Raw genomic sequence first — 24,510 nt, 5'->3', positions numbered from 1 at the left:
GTGTCTCATGGTACCACAGGACACACTGTGCCTTCTCCTGATTGGTTAACATGGCTTCTTGGGCACTGCACCTCATCCACTACTTACGTACTGCGAACCTAAAACAGAAAAAAATTTGTTAGTTGTAAACAATTCGACACAAGTTTCATATTGCATCTTACTTCTAGCCTGAGTTATCAATTTATGTCATCAGGGAGTCTTTTCGGACACCCAGTGCATTCTCAGAAATTTCTCCCTCAAATTAATCTTTGGTACTAGCAGACTTCTCTTGTTCAGGATGCCTTTCTTGCCATTGCTAGTCTGCTTTTGATGTCCACCTTGCTCCATGCGTCTTTGGTTACTTTACTGCCAAAGCAGTATAATTCCCTAACTTCATCTACTTCGTGACCATCAATCCCGATGTTAAGTTTCTCACTGTTTTTATTTCTGCTACTTCTCATTACTTTCGTCTTTCTTCGATTTACTCTCAATCCATATTCTGTTCCCGTTAGACTGTTCACTCCATTCAGCACATACTATAATTCTTCTTCACTTTTACTCAGCGAATCGTATCATTGACATCCTTTCACCTTGATTGTTTTATATGATTCAGACTGAGTTTGGGACAGAATGTTCTGTCATGCAGCGCCAAGATAGCATACTGAAGGCCTTATCAAATTTCGGACTCCTGGTAATCAAATATCGGTATGCGAGTCGATAGATGGATTACGCAAGTTGTACTCACGGGGCGCACACGTGATGTCAAGACTGTCACACCTGACGGTAATCAGTACAGATAAGCGGTGAGCAGGCAGGCGACACCTGCTTACCGTCACGCCAGGTGACGTCACGTGGCCGCAGCGTCCTCTGACTTGTGTATATAAGGAGCGGGTGAACGGGCTGCTCCAGCCTACACTGGTAGTACGCCAGCTGACAGAGCGTTTCCGTGCCTGACGACAGCCTCCGCTGCTGACTTTTAAGGTGAGTGGATGCTCTGCTACTCCTGTTTAATCTCTCGCGTTTTTTGGTGAGCTTCACACGTGCTATATTTGAAACTCCCTGGCAGATTAAAACTGTGTGCCGGACCGAGACTCGAACTCGGGACCTTTGCCTTTCGCGGGCGAGCGCTCTAACAACTGAGCTACCCAAGCACGACTCACGCCCCGTCCTCACAGCTTTACTTCTGCCAGTACCTCGCCTCCTACCTTCCAAACTTTTCAGAAGCTCTCCTGCGAAGCTTGCAAAACTAGCACTCCTGAAAGAATGGATATTGCGGAAACGTGGCTTAGCCACAGCCTAGGGGATGTTTCCAGAATGAGATTTTCACTCTGCAGCGGAGTGTGCGCTGATATGAAACTCCCTGGCAGATTAAAACTGTGTGCCGGACCGAGACTCGAACTCGGGACCTTTGCCTTTCGCGGGCAAGCGCTCTACCAACTGAGCTACCCAAGCACGACTCACGCCCCGTCCTCACAGCTTTACTTCTGCCAGTACCTCGCCTCCTACCTTACAAACTTTACAGAAGCTCTCCTGCGAACCTTGCAGAACTAGCACACCTGAAAGAATGGATAATGCGGAGATATGGCTTAGCCACAGCCTAGGGGATGTTTCCAGAATGAGATTTTCACTCTGCAGCGGAGTGTGCGCTGATATGAAACTCCCTGGCAGATTAAAACTGTGTGCCGGACCGAGACTCGAACTCGGGACCTTTGCCTTTCGCGGGCAAGCGCTCTACCAACTGAGCTACCCAAGCACGACTCACGCCATGTCCTCACAGCTTTACTTCTGCCTGTACCTCGTCTCCTACGTTCCAAACTTTACAGAAGCTCTCCTGCGAACCTTGCAGAACTAGCACTCCTGAAAGAATGGATATTGCGGAGACATGGCTTAGCCACAGCCTAGGGGATGTTTCCAGAATGAGATTTTCACTCTGCAGCGGAGTGTGCGCTGATATGAAACTCCCTGGCAGATTAAAACTGTGTGCCGGACCGAGACTCGAACTCGGGACCTTTGCCTTTCGCGGGCAAGCGCTCTACCAACTGAGCTACCCAAGCACGACTCACGCCATGTCCTCACAGCTTTACTTCTGCCTGTACCTCGTCTCCTACGTTCCAAACTTTACAGAAGCTCTCCTGCGAACCTTGCAGAACTAGCACTCCTGAAAGAATGGATATTGCGGAGACATGGCTTAGCCACAGCCTAGGGGATGTTTCCAGAATGAGATTTTCACTCTGCAGCGGAGTGTGCGCTGATATGAAACTCCCTGGCAGATTAAAACTGTGTGCCGGACCGAGACTCGAACTCGGGACCTTTGCCTTTCGCGGGCAAGCGCTCTAACAACTGAGCTACCCAAGCACGACTCACGCCCCGTCCTCACAGTTTTAATCTGCCAGGGAGTTTCATATCAGCGCACACTCCGCTGCAGAGTGAAAATCTCATTCACGTGCTATATTTCTCTCTCATTCGTTAATTCCTCTCCCACTTCTGCACTGAATTAAGTCTGTATGTGGCAGCTCTGTACTTGGCACAGGAACATTGTGCGATGGCTTCCAGCAACTTCTTCTTTCGTCAGATTCGCAGTCATGGTGTCCAAGTTTTGCTAATGTCTGATGCCTTCCTCACTCATACACATACCACTAACTGCTTCCTGCAGACCATTGGTTTCTACTTCTGAAATCCTCTTGGTACTGTGTCCGCTCAGTGTCATTCAATACGATCACGACCACACCCCTCGATCGACGTTATCACTCGTGGTGTCACTCGCATTCATACATGGCAGTGAAAGTTTGAAAATTCGTGACGCTAGCTCAATGGGCGTCAATTGATTTAAATGTTATTCCCGGCTGACTCTTAATTCAATTACTGCCACGCGGGTGAGGAGAAAGAACACATCCTGGTGATACCAGCATTATGCGTATTTAGATGTTCGATTAATCTGAATGGTTTGCAATGTTCCAGCGATTCTATTCGAACTCTATGCTGATGTACCGACATGGACCATTTTTGCAGCTAAACATGCAAGTACGTAATGGATGTTCAGTTTCTCAATGTAGTTCGTCGCACTCACACATTATACGTCCGCTGTAAGGACCATTTCATGCCTTTACATTTTTGGTGTCCCACAATATTGGTTGGCTAAGTATTAAGGGAAGCAGTGGTTGGGAAAGGAGTGAGACAGGGTTGTAACCTCTCCCCGATGTTATTCAATCTGTATATTGAGCAAGCTGTGAAGGAAACAAAAGAAAAATTCGGAGTAGGTATTAAAATTCATGGAGAAGAAGTAAAAACTTTGAGGTTCGCCGATGACATTGTAATTCTGTCAGAGACAGCAAAGGACTTGGAAGAGCAGTTGAACGGAATGGACAGTGTCTTGAAAGGAGGGTATAAGATGAACATCAACAAAAGCAAAACGAGGATAATGGAATGTAGTCAAATTAAATCGGGTGATGCTGAGGGGATTAGATTAGGAAATGAGACACTTAAAGTAGTAAAGAAGTTTTGCTATTTGGGGAGCAAAATAACTGATGATGGTCGAAGTAGAGAGGATATAAAATGTAGACTGGCAATGGCAAGGAAAGCGTTTCTGAAGAAGAGAAATTTGTTAACATCGAGTATAGATTTAAGTGTCAGGAAGTCGTTTCTGAAAGTATTTGTATGGAGTGTAGCCATGTATGGAAGTGAAACATGGACGATAAATAGTTTGGACAAGAAGAGAATAGAAGCTTTCGAAATGTGGTGCTACAGAAGAATGCTGAAGATAAGGTGGGTAGATCACGTAACTAATGAGGAGGTATTGAATAGGATTGGGGAGAAGAGAAGTTTGTGGCACAACTTGACTAGAAGAAGGGATCGGTTGGTAGGACATTTTCTGAGGCATCAAGAGATCACAAATTTAGCATTGGAGGGCAGCGTGGAGGGTAAAATTCGTAGAAGGAGACCAAGAGATCAATACACTAAGCAGATTCAGAAGGATGTAGGTTGCAGTAGGTACTGGGAGATGAAGAAGCTTGCACAGGATAGAGTAGCATGGAGAGCTGCATCAAACCAGTCTCAGGACTGAAGACCACAACAACAACAACAAGTATTATGACTATACGTTGTATAGAACTTCCACAGATATTGTTTATCATGTAGTCAAGACTACGTAATGAAGCCAAAATCGTGGATAAAATTGAAATGTAGTTTGTTTATTAACACATTTCTTTTCACTAACTAAATATGAAATATGAATCGGGATTGGGGGTGATGATCCTATCCTTCTTTTCAGTATTAAAATGGTCGATATCGTGTTTTGAATAACGCGTGTCATATAATGTCCAAATATCGACACGACCCAGGCTATCAATTCCGCACTTAAATGTCTATTCTTCGCTCTCGAAATGTTCGATGTGATTGTCTTTCACACGCAAGGTTCATTTTAACGGTGTATGCACTGTTTTTAGTATTTTAGGTCCCCGTTAATTAATATCTGGTAGTTAACAAGCGAACTATTTGTATGCTGGCGCGTTGTTTGTATTAGTTATCCCCGCAACTCTCCTAGGATAAGATTCTCTTAATGTTCCGCGCACACGCGTTTCACAGTTTTATAAAATGCAGAATTACGTAAACTATAGCTTTCCGTTGCGTACAACTTTCGTGGGTTCCACAACCGTAATAGTTTCCAAAAAGTATTTTTCCCAGCTAACACAAAGCTCGAATTATGTTGTCTGAAACATTTTCACTTCACCCGACAATAAACGTCTCTGATCACTTCGTCACACGTAATGTATTTTAAACGTGCTTGAAGAGTCTTTAAATAATCTCCTTAACAAATTTCGCAGTCGCGTACCACTTTTTCATCGACTAGCCCGATCGCTATAACTGAAGGTAGAGAGCTCAATAATGTGTTACATGTTCTTTTATATGTATTAAAAAGCAAAGGCGCCCCTATATCTTTCTGTCCCGCTTGGTCTTTGCTACTTTGCTTTTTATTGCTTTTCATTATATTGCTTCTTAGTAACACTGAGCAGTTATTAAAGTTTCGTGTTACTTTCCCCCTTTTAATTCTTCCAAAATAAAGTATATTTATCCCGGATTTTAATTAATATGATGCTAATTGACACGCCTGCCCGCAACCGTTATAGTACCTCTGTTTCCTATGTTCCTTTCACATGCATGTTCTCTTCAAATCGCGTCTGGTCGCAGCTGAAAACAAATTCCTTACTGAACAAGGGGATAAGTTTGTTTACCTCATCTAATAATTTTCGGGCCGATTCCGCAGTTTCTCATGCATCGTCCTGTTGACACTTCATTTCAAATTTCGTTATCTTATGTCTTCCAATTCTCTAGAACTGTTTGAAGTTATGGACCCATCCACAACTTTCGTTGAGATCACTATAATTTATGTCGCACGCAATTTGATGTGCATATCGTAGCAGATCACTTTCATGCACATCCTGTCAGTTGTATTGTATGGCTCTGAGCACTATGCGACTCAACATCTGTGGTCATAAGTCCCCTAGAACTTACAACTACTTAAACCTAACTAACCTAAGGACATCACACACATTCATGCCCGAGGCAGGATTCAAACCTGCGACCGTAGCGGTCACGCGGTTCCAGACTGAAGCGCCTAGAACAGCACGGGCACACCGGCCGGCTGTCAATTGAGTTGAGCATCCTTGAAACGCGCAAACACCAGGTTTTGTAACGATTCGGCCTCGTCCTCGCTTGAATATCCATAGTTCCTCTAATGCACTGTACACTCATATTGCTGTGGACTTATTCGAAATCTGTTCATAATTGTTTTTCACTATGTTGAGGGCGATCTTGCATGTACGTAATAATGTATAATACCCACTCCTTGGAGAATTCTTGTCCTTTACTACATTTCATTGCAGACCAGATTTGAGGCTGTCTATCCCTTAACAATGATGAACTACGTGGCTCGACAGATGTTTCAGTGTGACTTTCACTTGCTAAGCACGTGTCGTCATCGTTGCACTCTCCATGTAGTTGTCTGCATAGCCGAACGTATGCTATTGTGGAATGGGGGTGTGACAGTTCGATGGAAATCTCACTGCCGCTGAAAAAGACAAAAATGGGGTCCTGGTGGGACGGGTGCATGGGTTCTAGGGCAGCACACACACACACACAATGAAAGTAACACAGGATACTGAACAGTGAAAGATGTTACTCAACTTAGGTAACGTTGGTTACAGCACCTGCAGAATGCAAGTTAACCTGTATGTCCTACGTTGACTAGAGTTCCATTAACACAAATTAAAACACGTTCTCTGAACTCAAGTCGGAATGAAACTAAACTTCTGTCTTGATGTACTACTTGAACAGTTCCAAATTAACGGTACTCAGTTAAATCTCTAGGCAGGCACACCATAATTGTATTCCGCCATTCTATCGGCCACTGCCTCTGTCTCACTTGGTGACTTGAGGACACGGCGAATGTTGTGCAGGAACTCCCTGGCAAGACGCTGGCCGACTTGCAACCTGCAGCTGACGACTTCTGCTCGTGCACGGTTACTTCAGCGCGTTCCTGTCTTCCTGGTGATTCTACAGGGCAGCGTCACTGGTTTGCGCGAACCGATTTTCCTGCAGCGGACGGACGTTTACGGCACTTCTGGTACCAACTGTTGCAAACTCTTCTCGTGTGGAAGCTCAGTACTCCACCATACGACACTCCAATGACTCAGCGTTAATATTTCATCTGTCACTCCTTCGAGACTCTCAGAAATTTCTTGGGTTTCTTCTTCACGAAATGTAGGTATAATATGATGTTTGCTTTGATTATCGTTTCCATTGCTCTGCTTTGTATCAACACCAGTAGCACCGTAGCACTGTTGTGAGTTCCTCGTCGAATAAGCAGCTCAACTATGCTCCGTAGCGTTATGCTGTCCTCATAATTGGGTACCTCCAGTTCCGCCCCCTGTTGCCACTGGCTGCTAATATTGAAAAATCAAGCTCCTCCAGCTGTTCTTAAGATTTCATATTTATTTGGCTACTAGTTTCGACGTTCCGTCAACGCCATCTTCAGACCCTATATAACACACCATACATGAAACAAACAATGTGACACATCAGTAGTCTATGAGCTAGTGTACAAATTAAATATGAACATATTATATAAAGGATGACTTCATTAAAAGTAGTTACATTTCGTTCATTTTCATTAAAATGCGATTTACCTTGACATTAGCCATTTATATGGTGTAAACAAGTACAAATGAGCTTATATATACACTGTAATATCCATTACAGATCAATACCAGACATTTGACTAAAGTGGGGGTATATATAAGTCTAGGTGACAAACTTTTACTCTTAGAGATAATAATATAGGCGTGAAACAGTATTAAAATTGTGTTAAAAGCGAATAATGATAGCCTAAACCCTTCTTTGTGTGCACTATTTAACTAACAGGAAGGAAAATATGCATTGCCAATCAGACATATGTAAGGTACGATTCCATGTTTATAAATAGTGAAAGGTGGGAAAGGTGGAATTACGTTTGCATAACACTGTATCGTCATCACTATAAAGTAACGAAGTGAAATAGGTTACTTCATAACGATACGAAACACAAGTGGGGAGGAAGTGAAAGAATGGTATTGAACCCAGTTAATGTATTAAAAGGTAGTCAATGGTGTGAAATAAATGCACATGAGTCACTTCTTGAATCTACTCATTCCAACAAGAGAAATGTAAGCTAACATGCTACCAAAATGTACCATTTCAATGTCGGTGACTCATTTATAGCCGAAACCCAGGTCTAAAACAATCTAAGTCTAATAAGCCTGCATAAGTAAAAGAACCATCAAGAACATAAAAGTGCTCCAAATACATGTAAACAGGGTGTTGTCAGTCAAAACCGTTCGTCACATGTGTAAAATACCTGTAGTTCCTCTAGAAACTAATTACAAAAGTAGAGTGCAGAGTAAGATATACAAAGTATAACTCTCGTATTGTTATACGTAATCTAGCCAAGGATTGACAAAAGTCAGCAACAATTATTGAAACGCCTAATCGCCCACTTACTTGGACGACCTCTAACATTTATATCATCACTACACCACAAGTTCTCACTCATTTCTCCTATCCTTATAAACCTGTTCTTGTATAAAATTACTAGTTTAAATATACAGGATGTTACAAAAAGGTACGGCCAAACTTTCCGGAAACAATCATCACACAAATAAAGAAAAGATGTTATGTGGACATGTGTCCGGAAACGTTTAATTTCCATGTTAGAGCTCATTTTAGTTTCGTCAGTATGTACTGTACTTCCTCGCCAGTTGGCCCAATTGAAGGAAGGTAATGTTGACTTCGGTGCTTGTGTTGACATGCGACTCATTGCTCTACAGTACTAGCATCAAGCACATCAGTACGTAGCATCAACAGGTTAGTGTTCATCACGAACGTGGTTTTGCAGTCAGTGCAATGTTTACAAATGCGGAGTTGGCAGATGCCCATTTGATGTATGGATTAGCACGGGGCAATAGCCGTGGCGCGGTACGTTTGTATCGAGACAGATTTCCAGAACGAAGGTGTGCCGACAGGAAGACGTTCGAAGCAATTGATCGGCGTCTTAGGGAGCACGGAACATTCCAGCCTATGACTCGCGACTGGGCTTCCCTAGAACGACGAGGACACCTGCAATGGACGAGGCAATTCTTCGTGCAGTTGATAACCCTAATGTCAGCGTCAGAGAAGTTGCTGCTGTACAAGGTAACGTTGACCACGTCACTGTATGGTGAGTGCTACGGGAGAAGCAGTTGTTTCCGTACCGTGTACAGCGTGTGCAGGCACTATCAGCAGCTGATTGTCCTCCACGGGTACACTTCTGTGAACGGTTCATCCGACAATGTGTCAATCCTCATTTCAGTGCAAATGTTCTCTTTACGGATGAGGCTTCATTCCAACGTGATCGGATTGTAAATTTTCACAATCAACATGTGCGGGCTGACAAGAATCCGCACGCAATTGTGCAATCACGTCATCGACACAGATTTTCTGTCAATGTTTGGGCAGGCATTGTTGGTAATGACTCGATTGGGTTCCATGTTCATCCACCTACGCTCAATGGAGCACGTTATCATGATTTCATACGGGATATTCTACCTGTGCTGCTAGAACATGTGCCTTTACAAGTACGACACAACATGTTGTTCATGCACGATGGAGCTCCTGCACATTTCAGTCGAAGTGTTCGTACGCTTCTCAACAGCAGATTCGGTGGCCGACGGATTGGTAGAGGCGGACCAATTCCATGGCCTCCACGCTATCCTGACCTCAACGCTCTTGACTTTCATTTATGGGGACATTTGAAAGCTCTTGTCTACGCAACCCCGGTACCGAATGTAGAGACTCTTCGTGTTCGTATTGTGGACGGCTGTGATACAATACGCCATTCTCCAGGGCTGCATCAGCGCATCAGGGATTCCGTGCGACGGAGGGTGGATGCACGTATCCTCGCTAACGGAGGACATTTTGAACATTTCCTGTAACAAATTGTTTGAAGTCACGCTGGTACGCTCTGTTGCTGTGTTTCCATTCCATGATTAATGTGATTTGAAGAGAAGTAATAAAATGAGTTCTAACATGCAAAGTAAGCGTTTCCGGACACATGTCCACATAACATATTTTATTTCATTGTGTGTGAGGAATGTTTCCTGAAAGTTTGGCCGTACCTTTTTGTAACACCCTGTATTCACTTTCCACACATTTACGAGAACGATGATGAAAGTGAGGGTAAAATTATTCTGAATAAAACGCCCATCAAATGATTAGGATAACACTGGATAGTAACACTGAGTCATATATGCAAGAAGAGGTTTATAAGGATAGGAGAAATGAGTGAGTACTTATGGTGTAGTGGTGATATAAATGTTAGACTTTAGTCGTCCAAGTAAGTGGGTGATTAGCCGTTTCAATGATTGTTAAAAAAATGGTTCAAATCGCTCTGAGCACTATGGGACTTAACATCTGAGATCATCAGTCCCCTAGAACTTAGAACTACTTAAACCTAACTAACCTAAGGACAGCACACACATCCATGTTCGAGGCAGGATTCGAACCTGCGACCGTAGTGGTCTCGCGGTTCCAGACTGAAGCGCCTAGAACCGCACGGCCACTCTGACCGGCCCAATGATTGTTGCTGACTTTTGTCAACCCTTGGCTGGATTACGGACAACAATGCGAGAGTTATACTTTGTATATCTTACTGTGCACTCTACTTTTGTAATTCGTTACTAGAGGAACTACAAGTATTTTACACATGTGACGAACGGTTTTGACTGACAACACCCTGTTTACATGTATTTGGAGCACTTTTATGTTCTTTATCGTTCTTTTACTTGTGCAGGCTTATTAGAATTAGATTGTTTTAGACCTGGGTTTCGGCCATAAATGAGTCACCGACATTGAAATGGTACATTTTGGTGGTACGTTAGCTTACATTTCTCTTGTTGGAATGAGTAGATTCAAGAAGTGACTCATGTGCATTTATTTTACGCCATTGACTGCCTTTTAATACATTAACTGGGTTTAATACCATTCTTCCACTTCCTCCCCACTTGTGTTTCGTATCGTTATGAATGATGTTTAAGTAACCTATTTCACTTCGTTACTTTATAGTGATGACGATACAGTGTTATGCAAACGTAATTCCACCTTTCCCACCTTTCACTATTTATAAACGTGGAATCGTACCTTACATATGTCTGATTGGCAATGCATATTTTCCTTCCTGTTAGTTAAATAGTGCACACAAAGAAGGGTTTAGGTTGTCATTATTCGCTTTTAACACAATTTTAATACTGTTTCACGCCTATATTATTATCTCTAAGAGTAACAGTTTGTCACCTAGACTTATATATACCCCCACTTTAGTCAAATGACTGGTATTGATCTGTAATAGATATGACAGTGTATATATAACCTCATTTGTACTTGTTTACACCATATAAATGGCTAATGTCAAGGTAAATTGCATCTTAATGAAAATGAACGAAATGTAACTACTTTTAATGAAGTCATCCTTTATATAATATGTTCATATTTAATTTGTACACTAGCTCATAGACTACTGATGTGTCACATTGTTTGTTTCATGTATGGTGTGTTATATAGGGCCTGAAGATGGCGTTGACGGAACGTCGAAACTAGTAGCCAAATAAATATGAAATCTTAAGTACAGCTGGAGGAGTTTCGTTTTTAATAAAAATTATACGAGTTGAGGTCTCACCACCGTCCGCTTTAAATATGTATGTACGAAGAATATTGTGGTTGGATGGTTGACAATACACTATGTGATCAAAAATATCTGGACAACTGGCTGAAAATGAGTTACAAGTTCGTGGCGTCTTTCATCGGTTGGGCCACCCTTAGCGTTGATGACAGCTTCCACTTTCGCAGGCATACGTTGAATCTGGTGCTGGAAGGTTTCGTGAGGAATGGCAGCCCATTCTTCACGGACTGCAGCACTGGGGAGAGGTATCGATGTCGATCGGTGAGCCCTGGCACGAAGTCGGTGTTCCAAAACATCCCAAAGCTGTTCTATAGGATTCAGGTCAGGACTCTATGCAGGCCAGTCCGTTACAGGGATGTTATTGTCGTGTAATCACTCCGCCACAGGTCGTGCATTATGAACAGGTACTCGATCGTGTTGAAAGATGCAATCGTCACCCCCGAATTGCTCTTCAACAGTGGGAAGCAAGAAGGTGCTTAAATCATCGATGTAGGCCTGTGCTGTGATAGTGCCACACGTAACAACAAGGGGTGCAAGCTCCCTCCAGGAAAAATGTGACCGCAACATAACACCACAGCCTCCGAATTTTAGTGTTGGAACTACACACGCTGGCAGATGACGTTCACCGGGCATTCGCCAGACCCACACCCTGCCATCGGATCGCTGCATAGTGTACCGTGATCGTTACTCCACTCAACGTTTTTCCAATGTTCAATCGTCCAGTGCTTACGCTCCTTACATCTAGCGAGGTGTCGTTTGGCATTTACCGGCGTGATGTGGGGCTTATGAGCAGCCGTTCGACCATGAAATCCAAGTTTTCTTACCTTCCGCGTAACTGTCATAGTACTTGCTGTGGGTGCAGATGCAGTTTGGAATTCGTGAGTGAGAGTCTGGACAGATGTCTGCCTATTACAAATTACGACCCTCTTCAACATTCGGAGGTTTCTGTCAATCAACAGACGAAGTCGGCCTGTACGCTTTTGTGCTGTACGTGTCCCTTCACGTATCCACTTCACTATCGCACCGGAAGCAGTGGACCTAGGGACGTTTAGGAGTGTGGAAATCTCGCATACAGACGTGTGACACAAGTGACATCCAATCAGCTGACCACATTCGAATCCGTGAGTTCCGCGGAGCGCCCCATTCTGCTCATCCACAATGTATAATGACTACTGAGGTGGCTGATATGAAGCACCTGGCAGCAGGTGGCAGCACAATGGACGTAATATGAAAAACTTATGTTTTTGGGGGTGTCCGGATACTTTTGTTCACATGTTGTATGTGAGGAGCTTACTACCGCGAACATCATTGCCTTTTGCGACTTCGCACTAAAGGGGTTCAGTGTGTAAAAGTTGCTGTGAATACGGAGACAACATGGAATTTATTTGTTGGACTCTGAATAGTCATTGTTGCAAGGAACTGAATAATTAAGGCTTCAATCTAGGAGAGCGGCATATTTTCGGCACTGTACATTGGTCTATGTTTGTCCTGACATGCCTTGTATCTGGCTTTCAAAGCTTGGCGTGGGCGAGTAAATGCCAGCCAGTTCACAGTTGCCACAGCGAGTGGACAGAACAGTCTGGCTTCTGTTGTGAAGCAGCGCACATCAAATATCGCATCGGCTGTGCCAGGTTGAAATCACGCATGTGGCAAAATAACAATCGCTGGTAATGACCGAGTGAGAAGGAAAGCTCTAAGCCGAAAGACGGCGTGGGCTACGACAAATAACAGTGTGACTGAAGGTTGAAAATACCGTTACAGCTTTAAGGTTATTTTATTTGGAATATGACCTGTTTCGGGCTCTTATACGCCCATCATCAGGTGTTATAACTTCGTGCTGTTACCCCCGAGCGCCGCGGTGGACGAGTACGGGACGCGGGGGTTTACGAGCAAGCGCAAAGCATGTTTTTCCGCTCGTGGTCTAAATAAAAGAATCTTACAACTCTTTCGGTATTTCCAACCTCTGGTATAGTGCTCAGTTGCAGATGTTCCGCCGGCAGGATTGTATAACAGTGTGATTATTAGAAACATACAGATCATCACTGTTAAAGTGATATGACTGAGATAATCTGAAATGCTGACATACGATACGTAAAGTTGATACAGGGAATTGAGAGATAAGATACTGCAATATCAGTTACTTAGCTTCCTACTCTAGAGTGTTTGAAAGAACTTTTTCTTGAGTGCTCAGTTCTAGAATGGGTTGGCAAAAGATCTCGTATTCACGTCTTTCTTCCTTCTTCTTCACTTTCATGTATTATGAGCGGTGTGTTTCATTTGCGTATTCGTCTATTTTTTTTCATTGACATATCCGTTTATGATTCGGTTTTGGTTCTCGTCATGTTTCAGTAGGTGACCAACAATCTGATATTTTGATCTGATGGAACTGCGATTTCTCAACTTCATCCTCGATAGAGAAAGAAGCGGAAGCAGTGAAAGGTGTAATGGCTAGTAATCACGAGACACAGTTTTAAGTCCCAAATTGTATTTCATTCCTTCAGTTTCTATCCTTATAGAATCTGACCTTTGCTTTACAGTAGTATTTCTTACACTCTCCTTATCTCCCACTCTTGCAAGGACTTCATCACTTGTCATCTTATGAGGCTATGTGATTGTCAGTACCCACTCGTAACAACAGACCTCAAAAAAATTCAGTCTTCTCCTTTCTTCAGCCCCAAAGTCCAGGCCACTCTTTCAGAAAGCTACAGTCGTTTGAGGCTGTTACTTTAAGACGTTAATATCTTTTTTTTATTGAAACCACAGCTTCCTTGAGCAATTCAGCAGCTTGTCTGGTCTTTGCTTCTTCCACACCTGAGGTCTTAGACACGTAAATAAGTAAATGAGTCACCTTTCTCCACTAGATTGTCACATACACGTAAGCAACATTTCTTTTGTCCTCCTTCATCACAAACTGGGCTCTGTCATTCAGACTTTTTTTTTTTTTTTTTTTTGCAGATAACCTTATTCCTTTTGTTTAACATGAATTCAAGATCTTGTTCAGCTTTACTTAAAACACCTGGGACATCATCAGAAACCTGTCCGTAAGAGAGGTGGGCAACAGAGGGCATTTGTCACCCTTACCCCTCTCAGAAATCTGAAATAGAGAGATTTAATTTCTATATTGTGAGCATTACCACCAGTTCATTAAGATATATTAAGTTTTCATGTCACCTATGAAATTTAGTTTTTGTAGCATGAGATGTTTCAAAAGTGACAAACTCATCATATCAAGAATGGAAATTTTACACTCTTGCCCCACCCTTGATTAATCTCTGTGGACACCTGTGTATCATCATATCTCTCCTATATATGCGGTGTAAATCTGCCTATGTAGAGTGCAAACCAATAACGTCTGTCTACTTTTTATAAAGTTTTGTTGGTGTCTGTGCTTCATTTCTACTTTCTTCACAGTACACTACCTCAAGCTAAACTGCTCTGCAAAACTTAAGGGTGAGGTGGACAAAGTAACATAACAAATTAATACTCCATCGAAATGAATGAAAGTGCAGAGGTATGTTGCCAAAGGTCCCATGATCATGCATAGAAAGCTGGACATTAACACAGAGTGAGGCCATCGTGACACCAGCAGCCCAAATGGGGATGTTGAAGGAACAGGAATATACAATGTGTGCCAATTATCTATTGGTTACGGTGCACTGTGGTGGTGGTGGTGGTTGTGGTGGTCATGTTCTTCGTTACAGAATTGACTGGAGGCAATATTTGAATTACTTCACACTGGGAAGCGTTGTCAGAGATGGACCAGAGCGAATGTCTGATTTACGTCACTCAGAGAAGGATCATTGGGTAACTAGAAAAAGGATAAAGTGTGACAAGTGTAGCTCAAGAATTTGGTACTGTGCACAGCGTTGTTTCAAGTGCATAGAGAGCATTCCAAACCACAGGCATTGCTTTCCGAGAGAGGCGAGGTGGCCAACCGTGGTGCAACATTGTGCAACATGCAAGAAGAGGCTCAACGCTAACAGTGACTGCTGTTGCAAACACACTTAAAAGCACTGCAAGGCACACAATCCCGTACTCCACAGTAGCACAGCAACTGCATGGGTTGGTCTCCTTGACTGACAACCAGTGCATTCTGTTCCGTTGGTACCATTACATCGGCCACACCGTTTCTGATGGTGCCAAGAGCATAAGTACTGGACCCATGAGGAGAGTAGGCACGCGCTCTTCTCTGATGAGAGTAGATTTAGTCTGCATAGTGACACTTACATGGCGAGAAGTGTGAACATCTAATGCACCCAGGAACATGGTCATGTTCATGGTTCAGGCATTTTGGTGTGGAGAGGGATAACGTTGCTTGTATGTACTGACCAGCGTATCTTTGAACAGGGTACACTGATTGATCAATGTTATTGTGTCATTGTTCTCCTTCTCCACGTGTGTCTTTCCAGAGGTGCATTCGGTCCTGCCTTCATTTTATGGATGACAATACACAACTGCATCAAACAGTGTAGCTGGAGAAGCTCTCAGAACGAGAGGATATTCAGCAGGTGGACATGTCTGTCCTTTCCCCCAACTTAAATTGCATTGAATACATATGTGAGGCATTGGAAAGACATATTGTAGTGCAACATGCACAAATGGCCAGCCAGCAGTTGCCAGCCACGCTGGTAGAGGAGTGGAATGTCGTACCACAAGCAATCCTCCCAGATTATATCAATATGTGGTGTCTGTTCCTTCAGACATGTCCAAAAAATCAGAAGCCACACATCCATATAGTTAATTAACCTTCATCGGCAGTGTATTCACCACATTCAGTGCTGATGCACAGTTATATCCAACCTCCTGTGAGAATCTCAAAGTAATGATCATTGAGGATGCGCAGAAACACGGCAGATAGGTCGGCCAAGAAGCGTGACGAGACAGCCTGCACAACTGCGATAAACACTGTGTCTGGATGGCACAGTGGTTAATGCAATTGCCTAGTAAGCAGGAGGTCCCGGGTTCGAATCCCAGTCTGGCACACACTTTCAATCGTTGCCACTGATGTTGCACAAAGTCTTGAGGCAGCTGATATCAATAGTCATTTTCATTTCCTCCCTCCCCCTTCCTCCTTTAATTTACATAGTATTGGAATACGTTGCAGAGCTTATGTTGCCATCTGTGGTGATCACACACCCTATTAAGAACCAAGTCGTCCTTTTTGTAATTTCCAAGGCACTGGCATTGTTCCTGGTACCTTCAACGTAACTGTTATCTGTGAATAATAGAAGCACTTTTTTGTATCATTGGGCATTTCTTTGTTACCTTCTCTACTATACTGTTGCAGTTCTTTGTCTACACAGTACCTGTTTCATCAAGCTATGCCACTTGGCAGCAACACACAATGCGAAAGTTAATTCGTCCTTAAGTAGATTTTGCCATTGTATTTCATCAAATGCTTTCTGCATATCTACAGTAGTTGCGTACATTTTTAAATTAATTTCCATACATTCCTCTATGATGTGCAGAATGTCGGAAGTAGTGCTGGAGGGAACTGATGTCATGAATCCTGCAGGGCTCTCCATAAATCTGTAGGAGTATGAGGGGTGGAGGTCTCTTCTGAACAACACGATGTATCCCAGGTATGCACAATAATGTTCATGTATGGAGAGTTTGGTGGCCAGCCGCAGTGTTTAAACTCACAAGAGAGCTCCTGGAGCCACTCTGTAGCAATTCTGGACGTGTGGGGTGTCGCCTTGTCCTGTTGGAATTGCCCGAGTCTGTTGGAATGCACAACTGACATGAATGCATGCAGGTGTTGAGACAGGATGCTTACATACATATCACCCATCAGAGTCTTATCTAGACGTATCAGGTTCCATATCATTCCAACTGCACATGCCCAGTACCATTACAGAGACTCCACCAGCTTGAACAATGCCCTGCTGACATGCAGGGTCCATGGATTCGTGACGTTGCCTCCATACCTGTACACGTCCATCCTCTCCATACAATCTGAAACGAGACTCGTCCAGCCAGGCAACATGTTTCCGATCATCAACAGTCCAGTGTTGCTGTTGACAGACCCAGATGAGGTGTAAAGGGGTTGTGAAGTCCATCAACGGTACACAGGGAGGACTTCGGCCACGAAAGCCCATATCGATGATCGATAATATTTCATTTGGACCCAATATTTTTTGACAGCCTAGCACTGAAATCTGCAGCAGTTTGTGGAGGGGTCGCAGTTCCATCACATCAAACGATTCTCTTCAGTCATCACTGGTCGCATTCATGCAGGATGTTTTTCGGGCTGCAGCGATGTCGGTGATTTGATGTTTCACTGAATTCCTGATGTTCACGGTACACTCGTGAAATGTTCGTACAAGAAAATCCCACTTCATCGCTACCTTGGAGATGCTGTGTCCCACCGCTCGTACACCAACTGTAACAACACATTCAAACTCCCTTAAATCTCCATAATCTGTCATTGTAGCTGCAGTAGCCGATTTAACAACTGCACCAGACACTTGTTATCTTATGTAGGCGGCCAGCTGGGGTGGCCGAGCGGTTCTAGGCGCTAGAGTCTGGAACCACACGACCGCTACGGTTGCAGGTTCGAATCCTGCCTTGGGCATGGATGTGTGTGATGTCCTTAGGTTAGTTAGGTTTAAGTAGTTCTAAGTTCTAGGGGACTGATGACCTCAGCAGTTAAGTCCCATAGTGCTCAGAGCCATTTGAACCATTTTTATATAGGCGTAGCAGACCACAGTGCTGTATTCTGTCTGCTTACATATGTCTATACTTGAATATGCATGCCTGTACCAGTTTTTCCGCATCTATACTGGCTCAAGTAGCGAATGTTTAATTGTAATCACCCTGTACTGTTACAGTACTCTCTGGTCTTATCAGTATTATTGTGGATCACTGTTTCTAATGGCTTCCTGATGAAGTAACTGTGCAGTCCAGAAAGAAATTAGGGAAGTGAGATCTCCATCCCTCCTGGCGATCTTTGAACAAACGAAAAGAAACAAATAGGACATCATTTAAATGGTCTTATTAAGGATTTCCACAAGGGTATCCTGGTGTTGCAATTGATATTTGAGGGATAGTTTTTACTAACTGCAGCTCGACACGGGTCTGAGTGTGGATCATACAGTATTGTGGTAGTGTGTAAGGTCAAGGGACTACTCAGGGATGCCGTGTTTCAGAACCACCCAGAGTCATCATGGACGCAGTTAAGGACGTTCAGGAGACCACAGCCGTGGACTTGGGTTCCCTGTTGGACGATGGGGACGACGCCACGGTGAAATTGGTGGCTGGCGACACAAGGTTACTGGCACACAGGGCTGTCCTGGTAGCCAGGAGCCCCGTGTTCGCTGCCATTTTCAGCCACGATACGGTGGAGGCCAGCAGCGGCAAAATCACCATCCCTGACGTGGAGGGCCCGGTGCTGCGGCAGCTGCTGTCGTACCTGTACACCCTACAGCCCCCTAAGCTACCTGGCATGGCCCCCCAGCTGCTCGCTGCCGCCGACAAATACGGAGTGACGGGTCTGAAAGCATCTTGCGAGCAGCAGGTGGCTGCAGGGCTGGGGGTGGAGACGGCAGTGGCCGCAGCTGTGCTCGCGATTAGACACGCCTGCCCCGGCCTCAGGCAGGCTGCCGTTTCCTTCGTAAAGGCCCACACGCAGCAGGTGATGGCGACGCAGGGATGGGCGGACGCTGTGGTCAACCACCCACACGATTTCGTGGAGTTCACTAGACTAATTGCTGAACCATCTGTAGAACATAGGTAAGTGCAGACAAGATGTTTAAATATTCTCACAGATCTGTATATTTATCTGCGTCCAAAGCTAGTTTTTGTTAACTGTGATGTTTCTAACAGGGTTTCCTAAGTTGCTCTTGTGCTATGAGGCGAATCTTCTTTGACAAATAAAGAAGCTGCTTGTGGATTGCTCACACACACATCAAAAAAGTTTTGCATCACCTCATTTCCGAGAGGTCCGGAACCTGTACAAAAAATTGGAATAGAGATCAACATAAACATCATTTCCGCACTTTTTATTGTTCATGAAAACTATACATTGCAAGTTGTATCATCATACAGCGAGAACTTCATAGGTGGTGGTCCAGACTGCTGTACCCGCCAGTACCTCTAGTATACAGCAGCACTCCTCTTGCAGTGATGCATGCCTGTATTCGTCGTGGCATACTATCCTAAACTTCATCAAGGCACTGTTGGTCCAGATTGTCTCACTCCTCAATGGCGATTTAGCGTAGATGCCTCAGAGTGGTTGGTGGGTCACATTGTCCACAAACAGCTCTTTTCAATCTATCACAGGCATGTTTGAAAGTGTTCATGTCTGGAGAACATGCTGGCCACTCTACTTGAGCGATGTCGTTATCCTGAAGGAAATCATTCACAAGATGCGAACGATGGGGGGCGAAGTGTCGTCCACGAACACGAATGCCCCGCCAATGTTCTGCCGATATGGTTGCACTATCGGTCAGAGAATGGCATTCACGTATCATACATCAAATGTATCTGTTCCTAATTGTAAAAACAGACGCACTTGGTATATGTCGATTTCACTGCCATCTGCTACAACTGGGAAACCATGGTTCGAGTAAACCTTACATAATTTTTTGGTGTGGTATCCAAAGTCAGTAACAATTGGGAGTTCCCTATGAAAATGTAAAGTTAGCCCCACTCATGCAGGTGGGGTGGTTAGGAGGCATCCCACTGCAACACATAGAGAGATTAACTTTTCACCCAAAACTTTATTTTATTGTATGATGCATGTTGCGAGATATTTAGTTATCTCAAGTTTAAACAAACGCCCCACATACAGGGTGTCTGGAAATTCCTGTTACAATATGTTATGACCTTTAGAGGGGAGTTAGTGCTTAATATTTTGAATACGAGCCAATGTTCAGAGACCTCATCCAACGATGCTACATAGCGTCAAAATTATAGGCGCCAGTGCCTTTAAATGTATGTATGTAGATGGGTAAATGTATCAAGTTGAGATAGGGGTCCCATAACCAGAAACGAACTAACCGATAGTGGAGCACATGTACTGGTACTGAAGTTAGGAAGATTGTAGAGTAGGGAGCTTTGAGAGATGGTTGTATGGACCAAAGAACGAAAAAAATGTGTAGTGAACATGGCTTATAAAATGCATACCTTAAGAGCTACAAGCACTGTTTCAATAGAAGCTCATAGCTCCTCCAGCATGTAACTTTGAGCCCATTATTACTGGACACTTTTTTCCTTGTTCTGATCCAGACTACTGCCACTGAAAGTTGCCTACCCTACAATCTTAGCAGCAATAGTACTAGTATGTGTATTCCAGTGTCAGAGATATCAGCACAGTTTTCCCTTATAACTCTCAACTCTTTCGTTTCTGGTACAGGTACCCTCACCTCAAATTGATACATCTATCCTTTTCCATCATCCTGTAAACTTTGTAACATCATCACGCTATCACCGTGTATACACATATATTTACAGAGGCCAGTGGCTATAACTTTGACTCTCTTTAGCCTCATTGTATGACATTTCTGAACACGGATTCTTATTGAAAATATCATATACTCACTCCCCTCCACATGTCCTAGAAGCTTGTAACTGGAATCTCCGAACACCTTGTATTTATATGTCATCTGGCACGTCGATATCACAATCGGTTACTGCAATAAAAGACCACTGCTTTTGTGAGGTATGATGTGGCAGAGTGCTTGAAACAATACTTTCCGTTTTCCAGTTCTACCTATCCATCGTTATTTGCTTCATTGTGAAGCTCTATGATTACACCAGATCACTCACACAAATCTTTTTCCGTCACAAGTATATTACAAACGAACCTTGGTTAAGTAGTGCTTGAAGCAGAGTCCCCTTATGAAATCGCCCCTGTCATAATTCTGGATTGGACACTAAGAGAATACAAGCCAGTCCAGTGCTATATAACATTTTACATCAATTCACTATACAGGGAATAATATTCGGCTTCCAGACAATATTCCAGATGGTTTAATGCAGAAACAGGAATAAGTCAGCAGTTCATTTGAAACTTTGTACCTGTTTTAAATTTAAAGCCCATGGTCATATAAACAGCTGCAATTCAATACAAATAATACACTCCTGGAAATTGAAATAAGAACACCGTGAATTCATTGTCCCAGGAAGGGGAAACTTTATTGACACATTCCTGGGGTCAGATACATCACATGATCACACTGACAGAACCACAGGCACATAGATACAGGCAACAGAGCATGCACAATGTCGGCACTAGTACAGTGTATATCCACCTTTCGCAGCAATGCAGGCTGCTATTCTCCCATGGAGACGATTGTAGAGATGCTGGATGTAGTCCTGTGGAACGGCTTGCCATGCCATTTCCACCTGGCGCCTCAGTTGGACCAGCGTTCGTGCTGGACATGCAGACCGCGTGAGACGACGCTTCATCCAGGCCCAAACATGCTCAATGGGAGACAGATCCGGAGATCTTGCTGGCCAGGGTAGTTGACTTACACCTTCTAGAGCACGTTGGGTGGCACGGGATACATGCGGACGTGCATTGTCCTGTTGGAACAGCAAGTTCCCTTGCCGGTCTAGGAATGGTAGAATGATGGGTTCGATGACGCTTTGGATGTACTGTGCACTATTCAGCGTCCCCTCGACGATCACCAGTGGTGTACGGCCAGTGTAGGAGATCGCTCCCCACACCATGATGCCGTGTGTTGGCCCTGTGTGCCTCGGTCGTATGCAGTCCTGATTGTGGCGCTCACCTGCACGGCGCCAAACACGCATACGACCATCATTGGCACCAAGGCAGAAGCGACTCTCATCGCTGAAGACGACACGTCTCCATTCGTCCCTCCATTCACGCCTGTCGCGACACCACTGGAGGCGGGCTGCACGATGTTGGGGCGTGAGCGGAAGACGGCCTAACGGTGTGCGGGACCGTAGCCCAGCTTCATGGAGACGGTTGCGAATGGTCCTCGCCGATACCCCAGGAGCAGCAGTGTCCCTAATTTGCTGGGAAGGGGCAGTGCAGTCCCCTACGGCACTGCGTAGGGTCCTATGGTCTTGGCGTGCATCCGTGCGTCGCTGCGGTCTGGTCCCAGGTCGACGGGCACGTGCACCTTCCGCCGACCACTGGCGACAACATCGATGTACTGTGGAGACCTCACGCCCCACGTGTTGAGCAATTCGGCGGTACGTCCACCAGGCCTCCCGCATGCCCACTATACGCCCTCGCTCAAAGTCCGTCAACTGCACATACGGTTCACGTCCACGCTGTCGCGGCATGCTACCAGTGTTAAAGACTGCGATGGAGCTCCGTATGCCACGGCAAACTGGCTGACACTGACGGCGGCGGTGCACAAATGCTGCGCAGCTAGCGCCATTCGACGGCCAACACCGCGGTTCCTGGTGTGTCCGCTGTGCCGTGCGTGTGATCATTGCTTGTACAGCCCTCTCGCATATCCGGAGCAAGTATGGTGGGTCTGACACACTGGTGTCAATGTGTTCTTTTTTCCATTTCCAAGAGTGTATATCTTTTATATGTATTGCATCTAGCTGACATAAACAGAATCTACTTTTACTAATATTGTACTTCATATTGAAGTAAGAACAGAAATCAATCAACAGTTCATTTGAACCTTGTTTTGGTTTTAAATTACAGGTACTATAACTTTCATACGTATTAGCTTCAGCTAAAATAAACAGAATCTACCCTTACTACTATTCAAGATGTTCATGTGGGAACAGAAATAAGTCAGTAGTTCTTTTGAAATTTTGTTATTCTTTTAAATTTAAGTAACAATTTCATGGCTATACAAACAGCTGCATCTCATTGCAAATACTATAACTCTGGATTATTTTATTCCTGGGCATTCATGTTAATGCCAATCTTGATTAAAGTATTTGCTCACAAACTGACTGTATTATATGTTAATATACGAATAGAAATAAGACGTCAGATCACTTGGAGTTTCTTCTTGTAGTAATCCATTTATTTATTTATTTATTTTGATCCCTCATGTTAACGCCAGTCTGATTAAAGTATTTGCCCATATATCGACTTTAATACAAGCAAACAATAATAAATAACATCTGTGAGCAAAATTTGCCTATCTCTGTAGCATGCAACAGTTGTATAGCACATGCTGGATGCTGGCAAAGCTTCGCTATCACAGTGTAAATCTATACAGATTGTGTATAAATGTGTAGAGTGATGTACCAACTGGCCATCAAAATGGAAGCAGAGAGAGGGATGCTAACAGAAAAAAGCTGCCCATACTGTCACAGAAAGAATAAAACTAAAATTTTCCATCCATATCGACAGATAAACATTACTCATCATGTTGCATTAAACTGTGTTCCATATCTATCACAGATCCAGCATCCAGCATTATGGTAGAAAGAGTGATGTAACTTCCAGAAAACCATCTGAAGATGAAACTGAACAGGTCCAAAAACCGGTTCAAGGAATAATAAATAACTGTTAAAAAAGTGACTGGTAGCAGTTTTATGTATTTAGATTCAGTTAACTGTCATGGGTTCTAAAATATCCGTAATGGGTAACCATAATGCCAGACATTAGTCTGTGTGTTCTCCTCAGTGAGAAATTTCATAGCTGACTAACCACTCCATGATCTGACTGATGCTTACAAAGTGTGGGTGCTCATTTTCAAATACCTAGCTATGTATATACTGGCTATAATTTGTATCTAAAATAGTACTTTCAGTAGCAGTTAAATTTCCTCATGTGGTAGCTCCTTTCTATCATGAAGTCCTAGTTTTGAGTTCCCTACACTGTTTGCTCCTGAATGTCCTTCTGTGTTCAATTCAAGACATGCTGTCCTCCTGTTTATCCCCTATACATCCCAAAGTCGAGTCCTTCATGCACGAATTACAAACGCTTTGAATATCGTCTCATGATCATAGTATCAGGTCAAGTGAATATACATTATGTTCCAGCCAGTTTACTTCATTGCTGAGTCCTCTGCAATTGTTGCTGTTGTGATGTACTTGAGCTGCTCCATCCAATAATTCTCTAGTTAAGTTTAGCATAACAGTCAGCTAGTAGGTACATTCTGTTTGCACTGGATTTTCAACTAACTCTTTGGTACGGTGCTGCTAAGGAGAATTTGAGAGAAGCAACTGAATCTGGTTATGTCACTGGTAAGTTGTTCATAATGACTGAGAACTATTGGCATTGTGAGTGTGTGTTTTACTTGCTGTATATACTATGTGATCAAAAGTATCCGAACACTCCCAAAAACATTGGCATTCCGTATTAGGTGCATTGTGCTGCCACCCACTGCCAGGTACTCCAT

General features: G+C 43.7%; 1 protein-coding gene and 4 non-coding genes across 5 annotated transcripts in view; 2 read left to right on the top strand and 3 right to left on the bottom strand.

Moving 5' to 3' along the window:
- The first annotated feature begins 897 nt into the window (after positions 1-897).
- LOC124554025 (ankyrin repeat domain-containing protein 17-like) overlaps positions 898-24,510 on the top strand; it is a 41,956-nt gene continuing 18,343 nt past the window's right edge. Inside the window, exons 1-2 of the mRNA XM_047128051.1 lie at positions 898-960; positions 18,370-18,952. Of these exons, the coding sequence (XP_046984007.1) occupies positions 18,387-18,952 (566 nt within the window). The 5' untranslated portion in view covers positions 898-960; positions 18,370-18,386. The remainder of the gene's footprint in view (positions 961-18,369; positions 18,953-24,510) is intronic.
- On the bottom strand, positions 1,358-1,432 carry Trnas-cga. The gene has a single exon. It is a non-coding gene; the product is annotated as a tRNA-Ser (tRNA).
- On the bottom strand, positions 1,659-1,733 carry Trnas-cga. The gene has a single exon. It is a non-coding gene; the product is annotated as a tRNA-Ser (tRNA).
- Positions 1,960-2,034, bottom strand: Trnas-cga. Its single transcript has one exon. It is a non-coding gene; the product is annotated as a tRNA-Ser (tRNA).
- Positions 16,131-16,204, top strand: Trnat-agu. Its single transcript has one exon. It is a non-coding gene; the product is annotated as a tRNA-Thr (tRNA).

Source organism: Schistocerca americana, chromosome 11, assembly GCF_021461395.2.
Source record: "Schistocerca americana isolate TAMUIC-IGC-003095 chromosome 11, iqSchAmer2.1, whole genome shotgun sequence".
NCBI lineage: Eukaryota > Metazoa > Arthropoda > Insecta > Orthoptera > Acrididae > Schistocerca > Schistocerca americana.
The sequence above is the reverse complement of the archived record's forward strand: the minus strand, read 5'-3'. Positions and strand labels throughout refer to the sequence as shown.